Source organism: Sinocyclocheilus anshuiensis, unplaced genomic scaffold, assembly GCF_001515605.1.
Source record: "Sinocyclocheilus anshuiensis isolate Anshui unplaced genomic scaffold, SAMN03320099.WGS_v1.1 scaffold1282, whole genome shotgun sequence".
Taxonomy (NCBI): Eukaryota; Metazoa; Chordata; class Actinopteri; order Cypriniformes; family Cyprinidae; genus Sinocyclocheilus; species Sinocyclocheilus anshuiensis.
The window spans coordinates 74,830-90,222 of record NW_015554149.1 but is presented as its reverse complement, the minus strand read 5'-3'; the positions used below and the strand labels follow the sequence as shown (position 1 = coordinate 90,222).

The 15,393-nt window shown below is 40.2% G+C and overlaps 1 protein-coding gene across 1 annotated transcript in view; it reads left to right on the top strand.

Annotated features, from left to right (window-relative positions):
• LOC107670647 (E3 SUMO-protein ligase RanBP2-like) overlaps positions 1 to 15,393 on the top strand; it is a 71,455-nt gene that overhangs the window by 22,504 nt on the left and 33,558 nt on the right. The window contains exons 6-14 of the mRNA XM_016463325.1: positions 955 to 1,097; positions 2,872 to 3,067; positions 3,146 to 3,446; positions 3,730 to 3,911; positions 9,247 to 9,425; positions 9,517 to 9,640; positions 11,113 to 11,274; positions 11,386 to 11,523; positions 11,632 to 11,763. Coding sequence (XP_016318811.1) covers positions 955 to 1,097; positions 2,872 to 3,067; positions 3,146 to 3,446; positions 3,730 to 3,911; positions 9,247 to 9,425; positions 9,517 to 9,640; positions 11,113 to 11,274; positions 11,386 to 11,523; positions 11,632 to 11,763 — 1,557 coding nt within the window. The remainder of the gene's footprint in view (positions 1 to 954; positions 1,098 to 2,871; positions 3,068 to 3,145; positions 3,447 to 3,729; positions 3,912 to 9,246; positions 9,426 to 9,516; positions 9,641 to 11,112; positions 11,275 to 11,385; positions 11,524 to 11,631; positions 11,764 to 15,393) is intronic.

Genomic DNA, 15,393 nt, shown 5'->3' with positions numbered 1-15,393 from the left:
AAGTGATTATTACGTTTTGAATATGAATATTTTTCTTACAAAAACACATAGATTCGCTACAGGAGGCCTTTGTTCACCCCCCGGAGCCGTGTTAAACAATTTTTTTATGGATGGGCGCTTTTTATTTAACTTCTTTTGGACTGAAGCACTGCAACACCCGCCAACTGCAATGATAGAGCTTGAAAGATCAAAGACAATTTTTAATAAAACTCCGTCTGGATTCGTCTGAAAGGAGCCGTGTTAAACAATTTTTTTATGGATGGGCGCTTTTTATTTAACTTCTTTTGGACTGAAGCACTGCAACACCCGCCAACTGCAATGATAGAGCTTGAAAGATCAAAGACAATTTTTAATAAAACTCCGACTGGATTCGTCTGAAAGAAGAAAGTCATATACACCTAGGATGCCTCGGGTGTGAGTAAAACACAGCCTAATTTTCATTTTTGGGTGAACTAACCTTTTAAGCTAACTGAGACTTGAGCACTTGTATATCATTGCTCTTTTGTTGATTTTGATTGCTTCCATTCTCCTCATTTGTAAGTCGCTTTGGATAAAAGCGTCTGCTAAATGACTAAATGTAAATGTACATATAAACGTTGATCAACATGCACATGTAGAGCTCATCAAATATGGAAGAGCTCAGATGTGTTTGCTTGACATACAAGAGCAAACGTCATTGAGAGTTCCTCACTGAATGAATGGACTGAATCTCTTTCCTTGACACGTGTAATGTAAATTTGAGCGTTGTTTTTTGGGTTTCTGACATCATGACTTGTTTTTCAGTAAATGCTCTTGGAGTGAGAAGGTTGTTTTGCGTTCTGAATGTTTCCATGCTTGTTTATCATAAAAGGTTTCAGTGGCTCATGGGAAGTAATGTTCCTGATAATCTGAGTCTCTTCTGATCTGTGTTCCTGTACTGCGTAATCCGTAGCGCTTCACTCTGCTGTATTTCAGGAGTTCCTCTGCCAGCCGAGCGTGTCGTCGAACGTACAGGCGTCACGCAAGTTTAACAAAGAGCTGCTGCTGGCGCATTGCAGCCGTGTGAGACTGACGCTGGCGCTGAAGGGCTGTGAGGAGAGCACCGCTGCGCTCTGGAGGTATGCCACATAACACACACACACATCACGGACCATTAGCACGCCACAATTACAGTCACTCTACATGGAAATGAATCACACGCTGAAACTTCAGCTACTGAATGTGTTTCGGCTAAAGTAGTTCGGGAGGACTGAAGTCATTGACTGAAAGACTGATATGAATATGAACACACATTAAAGGGGTCATGAACTGAGAAACCAAATGTCTCTTGATCTTTTGACATATAAGAGGTCATTGTGCTATAAAACATCTTGTAAGTTTCAGAACTCAAAACTTTCTCGTTAGTCTAAAAACGGCTTATATTGAAGCCAGTCTGCCAAAACGACAGCTTGTGGAATGTTTTACTCTATGATCATGTAACAGTGTGGATAAGCACTGCCTCCGCAGATGATCAACACCTGCTTCTACCTCACTGCCTGCTAAGCCCCGCCCACCGATTCTACTGCACTGCCTGTTTAGACCCGCCCACTGATTCTACAGCACTCCTTGTTTAGCCCCGCCCACCGATTCTACAACACTCCTTGTTTAGCCCTGCCCACCGATTCTACAGCACTACCGGTTTAGCCCCGCCCACCGCCACTGATTCTACAGCACTCCATGTTTAGCCCCGCCCACTGCTTCTACAGCACTACCGGTTTAGCCCCGCCCACCGCCACCGATTCTACAGCACTGCCTGTTTAGCCCCGCCCACCGATTCTACAGCACTCCCTGTTTAGCCCCGCCCACCGCCACCGATTCTGCAGCAATCACTGTTTAGCCCCGCCCACCGCCACAGATTCTACAGCACCACCTGTTTAGCCCCGCCCACAGATTCTACAGCACTGCCTGTTTAGCCCCGCCCACAGATTCTACAGCACTACCTGTTTAGCCCCGCCCACCGATTTTACAGCACTCCGTTATTTGTATTTTGAATGTAATTTGGCAATTAAATGCATTAAATGGGTTTAGTTTTTTTAATGGTTATTATTGTATGCAATTTCAGCAGTAAAAAAAAATTAATTTTTCTAAAAAGAAAACAAATTAGTTGTTTATATTAAGAGACCTATCTTATTATCTCTTGTATATTTAGTATTGCTCTTTAATAAAAAAAATTTACTAATCCGATTACGCAATTAATCGATGGAATAATCGGCAGAATACTCGATTACTAAAATAATCGATAGCTGCAGCCCTAGAGTGAATGAAGTTGATTTTTAATGAAGTTCCAGACCGTGTCAGTAAGAACTCGGTCCTTTTTGTTCTCTTCATTTTACTGCCGATTCGTTTACAAACAAGGCACAATTCGATGCAGAAAGATTGAAGCTAAAAGACGATGCTGTGCGACTATATTGGATCTGACACAACACAAGTGTGAGTACCTGTTTTCATTACGTGATCACTATTGCTTTGTCTGGTAAACAGATCGTTTGATGTGGATGGAGTTATTTATGCACTTTTGACCTAAATCACATCAGCGTCCATCTGTGAAAGATGCAGGCTGTCAAACACACACAACTATTAGCCAATCATGGGTCTACAATCCTCCACAGCTATTCAAACAGAGCGTTCTGATGAGGGGGGTTAACAACAGCAAAGAAAATATCTTATTACTTCTAAATGATGCTGTTTTTGATGTAAAAATCTTGATAACATTATAAGTGGACCTCAGAGAACAGTACAAAATAAAAAACAAAGGCAGTTCATGACCCTTTTATTATGAATCGGTCACAGCAATAATCAGTTTTCAATCAATAATCAGTTAGTGTTGTCGTTGCTGTCTTTGTTGCGGTGCAGTTTTGACTGTGCGATGCAGGCTCTGAAGAACACAGCCACAAACACGGCGGACGAGCTGGCGGAGGTGTTCACGGAGATGAGGGCGCACCTGTACCTGTACTCTGGGACGCTGCTGCTGAAGAGGGCACAGGAAGGGGCGCAGCAGTGGAGGGCTGTGCTGGATCTGGCCGCTCTCTGTTATCTCGTATCCTATCAGGTACTCCGCTTCCTCTTCCTCACGCGCTCGTGATGTGTGATCCTCCACCTTACAGCATCTCATCTGCTTCTCTCGCAGGCTCCGAGACCCAAAGCCAGGAGCTTCAAGAGCGAGCAGGTGTCCCATGAGCCTCTGGAGCTGCTGGCCTGTGATCGTCAGAGTCAGGCGGGTCACATGCTGCTGAACCTGAGCCGGGACGTGGAGCAGCTGCTGAAGGACGTGGTGGAGGCCTTCGGGAACCGGAGTGGCACGGGCTGTCTGTTTGACCAACTGTTCGGCGCACAGACGCAGGAGCAGAACTCCTTCATCTGCAGCGATGACATCCACGTCCTCAGCGTACATGTGCCCAAAGCCGTGGATCTGGCCAAGTGTGACAGCGGTGAGTGTCAGACAGGAGCGCCAGTGAGTGTGTGCTGGGTCTGTAGTAGATGTTGATGCAGTGTCTGTGTGTGCCTGTGTGCCTGTCTCTGTGTGCGTGTCTCTGTGTGTGTGTCTCTGTGTGTGCGCGTGTGTGTGCGCGTGTGTGTGCGCGTGTGTGTGCGCGCGCGTCAGACTCTCTGGTGTGTGTGTGTGTGTGTGTGTGTGTGTGTGTGCGCGTGTGTGCGCGTGTGTCTGTGTGTTGGGTCTGCTGTAGATGCTGATGCGGGGTGTGTGTGTCACAGGAGCGGTGCTGCTGCACGCGGGTGATCTGCAGCAGCTAGCGTGGCTCGGTCTGCAGTGGGCGCTCATGGGTCAAAGCGTGAGTCTGCAGGATTGGCTGAAGCAGCTCTTCCCTCGCCTCACACTCGAGACCTCCAAACTGGACACCAACGCGCCGGAATCCATCTGCCTGCTGGACCTGGAGGTGTGTTCACTGCTTTAGTTTCTTCCACAGAGGAAGATGTTGGTCTGTGTGAAACAGGAGCAGGCTCTGACGCCAGTAGCTATGTTTCCATCCACCTATTTTTATGCGCATTTTGGATTATCGCATAAAAACGCTGGATGGAAACGCCAAGATGTGCATAAATTCTAAAAATGCACATAAAAAACTTATGTGCACAACTGAGTAGGATAAACTTTTAATCCGATAAGAAAAAATGTGCATAAACTACGATGGAAACACATTTACCAAATAAATTCCACCATGCGCATTGAAAAAGTCACGTGACTTTGCGCTATGAGACGGGATAACTTGACTAGCAGCGGACCGATCTCGTTCACAGCATCTAAGTTTTGGTCGTTCTGAAATGCCTGAGGAAAGTCTGTCATCAAAGTATTTCTGTATAATTACTGTCTTACATGACTGCGTTCCCAAACAGCAGCATCCAGCTCTGAAAGCAATGACCGCATTTATTGTGTTACGTCTGCTCGCTCTGTAGCGCAAGTCATTTATTACAAATGAAAATTATTATATTCAGTGGCTTCTCCTAGTTTTCTTAGAGATATTTAGTGCCAGTTCATCAGGAAGTGACGATTTTGTTCTGTTTGACTCGTTGGATGGAAACGTTGCTTTATTCGCAAATGGTGACAGGGCCTTGTAATTAATACAGTCATGTAAAGGGATAGTTCAGCCAACAATGAACATTTGCTGTTAATTTTCTCATCCTCAGGCCATCTAAGATTAAGGTTGCAAAATTACGGGAATTTTCCAGACTGGAAACTTTCCATGGGAATTAACGGGAATTAATGGGAATAAACTGGACATTTGCAAAATTGCAGCAACTGGGGACTTAAATGTAGTTGAGAAAAAAATCTTGCCGCATTAAGTTGTATATATATATTAGGTTAAAACAACATGATTTAATGCAATTTGAGTTTAATGTCTACCCCTAGGGCTAGTGAGGCCACACCCCCTACATGCACTGTGCGTTCCTACATAACATGCACAGATCATTTCTTAAATCCTGCACACACAATATCAAAATGTCCATCTTGGTAAGTGTTCATGTAAATTACATGAATATTACAAAAAATCGTTTAAAACTTCCTTGTGCTGTGTAACATACTGTGCAACTAAATTAGGCTATACCATTGTAAAAACAAATACACTGACTGAACAAACCATAGACTGGAACAAACATTTATATGAGATAATAATAAAACAGAAGTCTAAAAATGACGATTTCATTGACAGTTTATGAGGTATAAACTAGCTCAAGCTGTGATGCTCTTTCTGCTAGCCAGCTTTCTGTTATCATACAGGAGTACAGTACTGGTCAAAAGTTTGGAAACATTACTATTTTAATGTTTTAAACATTGCATATCTTTTGCTCATCAAGCCTTCATTTATTTGATCAAAAATACAGAACAAAACGGTAATATTGCGCAGTATTACTGGTATTACTATTTAAAATAATGGTTTTCGGGTTTTTATACACTTTAAAATATAATGTTTTTCTGTGATGCAAAGCTGAATTTTGAACATCATTACTCCAGTCTTCAGTGTCACGTGATTCTTCAGAAATCATTCTAATATGCTGATTTATAGTCAGTTTTGGAAACAGTTGTGCCGTTTAATTTTTTTTTTTTATTACCTGCGATTCTTTTTTTTCAGGATTCTTTAATGAATAAAGAGTTAAAAAAAGAACAGCGTTTATTTAAAATAGAAATACTTTTTTAACAATACACTACCATTCAAAAGTTTGAGGTCAGTATCTTTTCTCTTTTTTTGAAATGAATTAATACTTTTATTCAACAAGGATGTGTTAAATTAATAAAGTAATAGTAAAGACTTATATTGTTAGAAAAGATTTCTATTTTGAATAAACACTGTTCACAAGTTTTCATTCATCAATAAATCCTAAAAAAGCATCACCGATTTCCCCCCAAAATCCAAAAATGTCATTTTTAAAATTTGTATTAGTTTGCATGCATATGAGCCTATGATCAAACAAAATGTTTATATTTATGTTTGCATATGATAGTTTTATAAATTTCCCCAAAGTTTCAGTGAATTCCTATAAATTCCCCAAAATTCCCATAAATTCCTGGTAAATTTCAAACTTGGAATATTTCCAAAATTCCCCAGACGAAGTTCCCATGGAAAGTTTCCGGAAATATACTGGAAAGTTTCCGCCCCTTTGCAACCCCATCCAAGATGCAGGCGACTGTTTTTGTTCAGTAGAACCGTAAAGAAGTTTTTAGCTGAAACTGTGCTCCTTGGTGATTCATTAAAAATGCAGTGGCTGCCTGATTTTGAGAATTAAAAAAGCACATCAGGCAGCACAATCAATATATCATGACTCCTGATGGTATATTAAGGGTCTTATGAAGCGAAACGATCGGTCTGTAGCCTCAGGCAGACGGGGAAATACAGTTCTTTTTTCACACAGGTTCTATCTAGGGTTGGGTACCGTTAACATTTGAACCGGTACCGGTATCGGTACCTGAATTTCGGTACTTTACTCTGTGTAATTACAAAAACATTTATTTCCGTGAAAAAAATCCAAAAGTCTCAATTTCAACATTTTGAACAAAAGGGCCCTACAAACTTTTTTTTTTTCTTTCAGAAATTCTTGTTTTAATTTTTCTGAAATCAAGTGAAGGCATTAAACATTTATTTTAAATCAAATGAAAATTAAACCCTTTTATTTTTTGGCAAACAAACTGAGGTTTACTGTTGACATTAATACATGGAAGAAAAATTGTGTGAATATTATTTTTATAATTTAATTGTTTTCTTTAAATTTGATAGACAATGGAATATTTAAAGATGTACATGATACTGTTCAAAAGTAATACAAGAGTAATATATTTCTGTTACATGTTAAACCGTACTGTTATTTTGACAGGTTGCCATGAAGTTTCTGTGTGTATACAGTATGATGAAGCTAGTTTTCTCAAATGAAACGGTGAAATTCTCATGAAGTGACTCTCACAGCAGCTCTGGAGATTAAGTGTTTGTTCATGCCGTCATATAGTGAGACGCAGAGGCCGGAAATCACAGCGAGCGTCACGCGTGCTTCAGTATTTGCATAGTAAACAAAACCGCGTTTCCGCCATACATACATACAGAGGCAAGCAGAACATGCAGGATTCATATTTAAACCATATTTTTGCATTTTAATATTCACAGACACTAGTTCATATCGCGATTCGAATTAAGTGGCAGTGGCTACTTTTGATTTATTGTCCGAACATTTCGGCTTGCCCTGTGTGTTGTTTGAACGAGTTGCAGGGGTGACCTCACGTCACAGGGTCTCTCTTTCTCTGTAGCTTATGCGCCCAGATGCGTTCTCAGGTACCGAAATTTGGCACCGATTGATTTCACGTGAATCGGTACTCGGTAGTACCGACTCAATTCGGTTGGTGCCCTTAAAAGTACCGAGTTCGGTACACAACACTAGTTCTATCAGACAGCTTAATTCAATGAAATGGTTCAAATAACCTTAGTCACGTCGGCGCCGATAGCCTCGTGGTTAATGCGCCGATATACAGTGCATCTGTGCTCCCAGTGACCCCAGTTTGGTTCCCGTCTCTGCCCAGTATTTTCCTGTCTGCTCTCTACTGTCCTGTCCATTAAAGGCAGAAAAAAGCCCATAAATATAACTTAAAAAAAAAAAAGATAATTGTAGTCGTGCAGTGACATCATGTGTATGCAATTATATTATGAAAGTGTTAAAAAATACTTCTAAAGCATATTAAGTGAATAAACTAATCTTAATCATCTCACCTTTTTACATAGGCCATTAGGAACTGTTACTTTAGTTTTGTTTCATAGGATTTCAATATATTATCAAGAGCCACGGTTATTCATTTTGAGTTGCCTATAAATGCCTGTTTTGACTCTCAAAGTGCCATTGACTTGCATTTTATGAATCACCAAGGAGCACAGTTTCAGCTAAACATCTTCTTTACAGTTCTACTGAAGAAAAACAGTCGCCTGCATCTTGGATGGCTTGAGGATGAGTGAATTAACAGCAAGCTTTCATTTCTGGCTGAACTGTCCCTTTAATATCTACAGGTGTGTAATCCAGTAAGGCTCCAACTAACATGCAGGATTGTCAGGGAACTTCAACAATCTGCTGATCCGTTATCGAGAACTAGCTTAATTTCTGTCGTCAAGTCACGTGTGTTTCAGTAGCGCTTTATACTAGGGCTGCTTGATTATGCCAAAAATCATAATCACGATTATTTAACCTGATTTTGAGTGGGCCATATGACCAAAACTTTATATGAGTGATTTGTTTAAGGATAAATTAAAGATTATTTAAAGTGATATATCAAATATATATTCTATGACATCTACATTTTAGGGACCATTACACAAGTCTCAATACCACAGCAGAATACTAGGGTAACTAATAATAGTAAAAAACAAACAATTATTGAAGATTAAACTGTCAGTAATAAAAAAAAAGGACAAATACAATAGAATAAAAAAGATAGAAATGAAACCAACTGTGCTTTAAGAGTTTTTTAATGCAAGTCTAAAGTTTTCAGATAGCAGCTATCAGAAATTATGAATCAAATGTACAAAAAAGAACCGTTCTATCTGATTATTAGACAGACTTCTATCCGTATTTAGACAGATCAGTGATTAGGCACTAAAAGTTGACTTTACATGTCTGTGTTCCGTCTCTGAGCGCATGCACAGAAAGCCTCCTGAGGAACGGCGCAAGTTCTCTTTGGCGCTTTTAAAAACATTAATAAATCTTAAACACTTTAATAAATCAAGCACATCCCATTTTGCAAAAGTCACGTTACATTGTACAATACACTTTACTGATTTGCACGTGAAATTGGGCTTTTATGGAGGAGCGAAAGAGCACCGCTGGAAAGGGGGCGGAATCATTTTATCTCGATATTTGTATTTTCATAATCGTTGGAGGCTGAAATCGAAACCGTATTTAGAGTAATTGCACAGCCCTACTTTATATGATACAGATTTTTTCAAAGCAGCTTTACAGAGAAGCAGGAAAATAATCAGTGTTGCAAGCGTAATCAAACAGGAGACATTCAAATTCTGCTGTAAAGCAGCTCTGCAGAAGACGTGAGTGTCATTATTTAGCTGCTAAATTTAATTCATTTTGTTCTCCTCTGAGAGTGTCAGCGCAGTTTTGAGTGTCTTTTAAAGCCCAGCTGAGCAAGTCCAAGCAGGTGAAGTATCTCGACCTGTGTGTCCCATCTGACTGCACGAGGACACAAAGGACACACTGGTCTAGGCTGTGATGTAGATCTCTGTCATATGTGTGTTGCAGGTGTTCGTGTGCGGCGTGGTGTTCTGCAGTCAGGCGCAGCTGCAGGAGCGAGGAAAGATGGCCTGCGCTCAGCCGCACGAGCCGCGCTGTCTGCCGCTGCACATCATGAAGCTGCTGTCGTCTGACGGACAGAGAGAGTGGTGGGATGCTGTCTACAGCCTGATTCACAAGAGAGCGCAGTGAGTGACTCCTCGTGTGTGTGTGTGTTGTGTGTGTGTGTGTGTGTGACGTCATGTGTTCCTTACTGCAGTGTGTGTGTGTGTGTCTCAGGCCCGGGACGTCTGCTAAACTGCGTCTGCTCGTTCAGCATGGTCTGGGCACGCTGCGCGCAGGAGAGAAACACGGCCTGCAGCCGGCGCTGCTCATACACTGGGCTAAACATCTGACTGACGCGGTACGTCCTGACCACCTGCACCTCATCACCTGATGTCATACACTTCATTTCTTACATCCATCGCAGCTCATGCAGTCTGCTGACGAAATCAGCTGGACAAATCTTCATTGCTTTCACACGTTTTTGTCACAAAATGGTTCATCGTTTTTGACTTCATTAGTTTTGGCCACATTTTAGAGTCCTGGTAACAGTTTCTCTTTCTTTAAAAAAGTCTTTATTCGCCCTCCACAAATTAAGTTTGCATGCACTCCTTTATTAGTAGTTTTGTCTTGCTTTCCAATACAAATATCTAAACATCCTTAACTCAAGATACACTTACTGGACATGTAAATTGAAGTCTTGAGAAATTGAACAGAACTAAGTGAGTTGATTAAAACAAGAACTAGGGCTGCACGATAAATCGCATGTGATAGTCATGCGCATCTCGTCAGTAAAGCCGGTTCTATGATTAGTAGTAAATCTCCAGCACGTGCTTTCAGATGGAGCGGCATTTACTACTAATCACAGAACCGGCTTTACTGACGAGATGTGCATGACTATCACATGCGATTTATCGCGCAGCCGTTATAAGAACAAATATCTGTCAATGGGGAATGAGAACATGTTTTGCCTTTGAATTAAGTTGATTATTATAATCATAAACTCACTTCATTTTGAACAAATTTTCCGGAAAACTAGACTTCTCTTTTAAAGGTGCACTATGTAAGTTAACATTAAAACACAGTAAATAAATTCATCAAATTACAGTGCAAGGCTCGTCGTGTGTCCTCAATGCGTGAGCGTTGAGTCTGAGTAGGAGGAAGCGTGAGAAACGGCTCTCTCCATTATTTTGAATTTGGACTGCAGTACCCATTTCAACCACTAGCTGTCGATCTTACATACTGCACTTTTAATGTTATTTTCTTTCATCATGATTTAATAGACATTTTTTTAGACATTTGCACTGGAAAACAAGACAAATACAGAGGATTTTTTTATTTTATTTTGCTGCTGTGATCAGATGCAATTTAATTTCCATATTCTAGTTTTTGGGAGCAGAGCTATTTAAACCTTAAGCTTTTTTTTTTTTCAAAATTAATGAAGATTGCTGGAAGTATTTTTGCACTTTAATGCACTTTTCATAGCTCTCATTGTGTTTCTCTATAGATTTACATTTAGCAAACATATTGATGTATTGTGTTTCCTTTAGTTTATTCCTTTCATTTCCTTTACTTGGTCTTAAGAAGTGTTAAATGTGCCTTCATCAGAGCCGCAGAAGGCCAGCAGTAAGTGTGTGTGTGTGTGTGTGTTTGTCAGACTGAGCGGGTGAACTCTTACTACGATCAGAAGGAGTATGCTAGCCGCAGTGCGCACTATTTCCTTTAGTTTATTCCTTTCATTTCCTTTACTTGGTCTTAAGAAGTGTTAAATGTGCCTTCATCAGAGCCGCAGAAGGCCAGCAGTAAGTGTGTGTGTGTGTGTGTGTTTGTCAGACTGAGCGGGTGAACTCTTACTACGATCAGAAGGAGTATGCTAGCCGCAGTGTGCACTACTGGAGGGTTGTGCTCCCCCTGCTGGAGAAGGTCCGACACAAACGCAGCATCCCTGAACCCCTGCAGCCCATGTTCATGCACTTTCAGAGCAGAGACATACAGGTATCTCCGTTACTTCAGTGCTTTGGCTGCTGGGATGATGTGCGTGGCTTCCTGCTGCAGTCTCTTTGTTTTCTGTTATCATGTCCTCTCTAATGGTCTTTTGGACGTTAGCCCTCTCAGGTGCGAGTGTATGAGGAAGATGCAGTCATAAGCTTCGCCACACTCCTTGACATCGAGGGCAACACTGAGGAGGCCATCGAAAAGCTGGAGCAGCTCAACAGCATCTCGTCTAACTGGCATCTGGCGAAGGTAACGGCACAGTCACACTGACTCAGCTTCAGCTCATCAGCAGCTCCGTCTGAAGGAGCTAGCGCTGCGTCTGACAGCTTTTGACGTGACTCATGTGTTGATCGGCAGATTTATCAGAGGCTGTCAGAGGAGGCAGGGAACGGGCTTGAGGAAACTCAGGGCAAGTGCACCAGCTTCCTCCTGAAGTTCAGGAAATACTTGGCCAAGATTTATCAGGCCAATGCAGAGGATTTGGAGAAGGTATGTGAAACACACCACTGACTCCCTCGTATGGTCTCTGTGCTGCTCTCTTTATTTGCACAAGTGACCATTGCAGGAAATGTATTGTATTAAACCTGTCAGAGTCTTAAAAATAGTTTTATAGATGTATAGATTTATTTTTAAGAATTTAAGGCTCAAAAGATTCATTCCAGAAGCACTGTATTCCTCCTGTTCACTCTGATTCAACAACTAGTGCTGCATACGGTCCAGATTATGCTTAAGTTACGTTTGAATCATTATGATGAATCCTTCACTGAATCCATCAGAGCAGATGTTGATCGTCTGAACTCTCTGATTGAGCTGCATGTTTTATTTCCTTCAGCAGTGTCCATCTGAGTGTAGTTAAGAACATGTTCTGTGTGGCTTAACCCTGCTGTTGCATGGTTTTACCTGCACTTGAACACACAGAGAATCATCCTGAGGGAATGTCCTCAGGACCTGAGGAACAGGTGGACACCCATGTGTTCATGTCGAGTAATCAGAATCACCAAAAATAATCTAGTATACTATGCTGGGCTGTCCAAACACAAAACCACAAACCATATGGAGAGGAGGATTGAGAATCGGAGGAAATGCTCATGATGTTAAACGAGAAGGAGAAAACCTCGCTATGTGCATTGAGAAGAAGTCTTTTGTAATTGATCTACTACTTAGGAAATTGTCGTGAGGACAGTCATTTTTTTCCACTAGTGTTTGTAATCACATTTCCATGATGTATATACAGATGTGGCCATTGAGAATGCGCGGTCAGATAGAGAGGATCACGGTGGTCACCACAGGGAATGCTCTAGCACAGGAAAGACATGATCAGTAGGGGGCAGTCATGCAACATGCTGTACTGAAGTGGTTGTTATTATTGCTATACTAAAACGCTGGACTGAGCCTGTGCCATTTTTGGAGGGTATTTTTTTGGTGATTTTAATGGTCATTTTAAAAGCTGGAAACCTGTTAAAACATGTTCATTTAGTTCAGATAATTTTGCATGAACTCAGAGAAGATGAAAAAAATCACACTTAGCAAGAGTTTCCTTGTTCAGCTCAGACTGTAATTGATTAATGCATCGTTATAGCCTATAACCATTAAAAAATATGTTTTATTTTATGATTTCTGCAGATGAAAAAGCATAAACAAACATAAAGCTGCTGTAGGGCTATATGGATTCTTTTATTTCTTATATTTTTAGGATAATGTAAGCGTTATTTTACTGTTATGTAATAAAATGGTATAAAATATTGGTATAAAACCACATCTGTTTCTGAATGGAGAAAACAATGAAACTATAGAAATAAAAAGGAATATATAGGTCTATACACTAAATATTTCATTTAAATCATTTACGATTAACAAAACAAACAAAAAAATAGCTTAAAGCTGTTTTAATTACAAAATTTAAGCAACTGATTTCAAACCCCTTTGCAGTGCGAGTAAAGCTTTGATTTCCTTGTGCAGTTTTCATCACGCATGCACAAATTTGCTTTCCGTTCTGCTGTCATTGTTTGAACGTCTAAAACCTTTGTTTGCGAGTTGAACAAACTGTAACAGTCTCCCTGAGAAATTACCTAGTGAGGCAAGCTACAAGATAAATTTGAGGGAAGGACCCACCGACCAAACTTGCATTAGAATTTCACAATTCAAGAATAAACCTCAAATCACAAACAGATATGCTTTATCTTTTCTTTTCTTTAGGGTTTGAGAAACAACACAAGTATATATATTTACATGGAAAAAAAACCCAGCAGGAAATTGGAATTACAAATATATAACGTCCAAAAACTCACGTGAATGCAATATTGTCACTGTTGTTTGGCAATGAAGTTGGAAAAGAAAAACTTTAGCTGTCCATTGTCCATGTTGTCCATAGAAAAATCCCAAAGATATGTAGCTTAGAGTTGTACCGTTCGTTGAGATGAAGACTAGTTGAAGAAATGTCCATGGAGTGATGTGATGCAGTGAATCAGGAAATCCAAGTCCAAACACCACAACGATGAAATCAGGCCTTGATACCACTGACCTCCGATTGTAGAGCTCTCATGTTCCAGTTATACCATTAGCATCGACCTCCAACAATGAAGGAATGAAGACAGATGCTATACAAAAAAAAGTCCTTCTACAAACAAGACATAAACTAGCATTAGCACGCCACTTGCACACCAAAACAGCAGCCGTAAGACAAGAAAAGAAAATACAGCTTACCCATACAGGGCTTGAAATTTGGCGCGGGATTGTGCATAATTCTACTGATTCCCGCAGTTTCCGCGCTTGTAAAGAAATTCCCGCAAATATTTCAATGTGAAAGACGCTCGCGACAGATGACGGAATGTATCATTTGCACGGGCTTTTGAGTCTTACAATTTTAAACATTCAAGTGCTCAATTCAGTACTTGTGCGCTCTGTGACTGTGAGACCCTTTCTGTGAGCCGCCTCACACCCAAAGCGCACGCACATAGAGACGCATCTGAAAGCGTGCGCCTTATTACACATAAACAGCCAAATACATACAAAAATATGTTAAAGTGCCCGTCTTGATGAGTATTCATGTAAACAGTCGATTTATACTAAACATTGTCGGTATACAGGCTATTAAGTTAATGTAAACAGTTGAGAAACAAAACTTGTGTAACAGTTTGATCCGTACATGAGGTCTTAAAGAGGACAAGCAACCTAAATAAACCTGCTGCTGTCTGTCATTAATGTTTATTTATACATTGAAGACTAACCAGTGTTATTTTAAAGTTAAATAGATTATTCTGTTTCTGTGGTATTTCTGTACCTGAATATTACTGTTAAACCTACCTGAAAAACTTAAAGCACAGTTAATTTTAGTTGTATCTTTTTATTGTATTTGTTTGTGCCATTGCTTGTCATTAATCTATTCTTATTTTATTACTGACTGTCTACTTGTCTTTTTTAGTTAAAATAAATTAAATTCAGAGTTTAAGTATCTTCCTCACAATATAAATATGAATCGACAACATTATAACTTGTAAAACACAAATACACTGGGTGACGAAACATTTAGGCTGGATGATTGTAGTTTAAAAATATGTCTAAAGCAGTGGTTCTCAACCTTTTTTTTCCACCAGGCCGCACTATGGTCCAAGTGCAAGTCTCGCGGGCCGCACGCATATCATTTACATATTACGTCAGCAATACAAACCAACCTGATTTATAATATTATAGCCTAAATATTATGATATCTAATCGATTACATTCATTGAAATAAATAAATAATTCTACTCCCCATAAATAACACCCAATTTTGTGAACTTCGGCTCGAAAGGAGTAACAGCACATAGGCGGAGTTTCACTTTTATGCGTGGGGGGGCACCCACTGGCAGAGGAGCCACGAGCACTTTTTTATATGTTCTACATTTCATGTATTTATGTAACACATTCTACATTTAAAAATTAATTTAGAATGAACAATAACTGCTGTACAAAGAGTAAAAAAAAAGAAAGAAGGAAAAAATCCATACATAATGCAGAAAAGCCGCCTCTTTTTCCAAATTGCGCCGATGACCACTATCTTTCTTTCATATCTTCTGATAAATTTTCAGTCAAATCGTTTTCTGTGTGCTAGATCAGAGCTAGAGCCCTGCATTTCAGCCC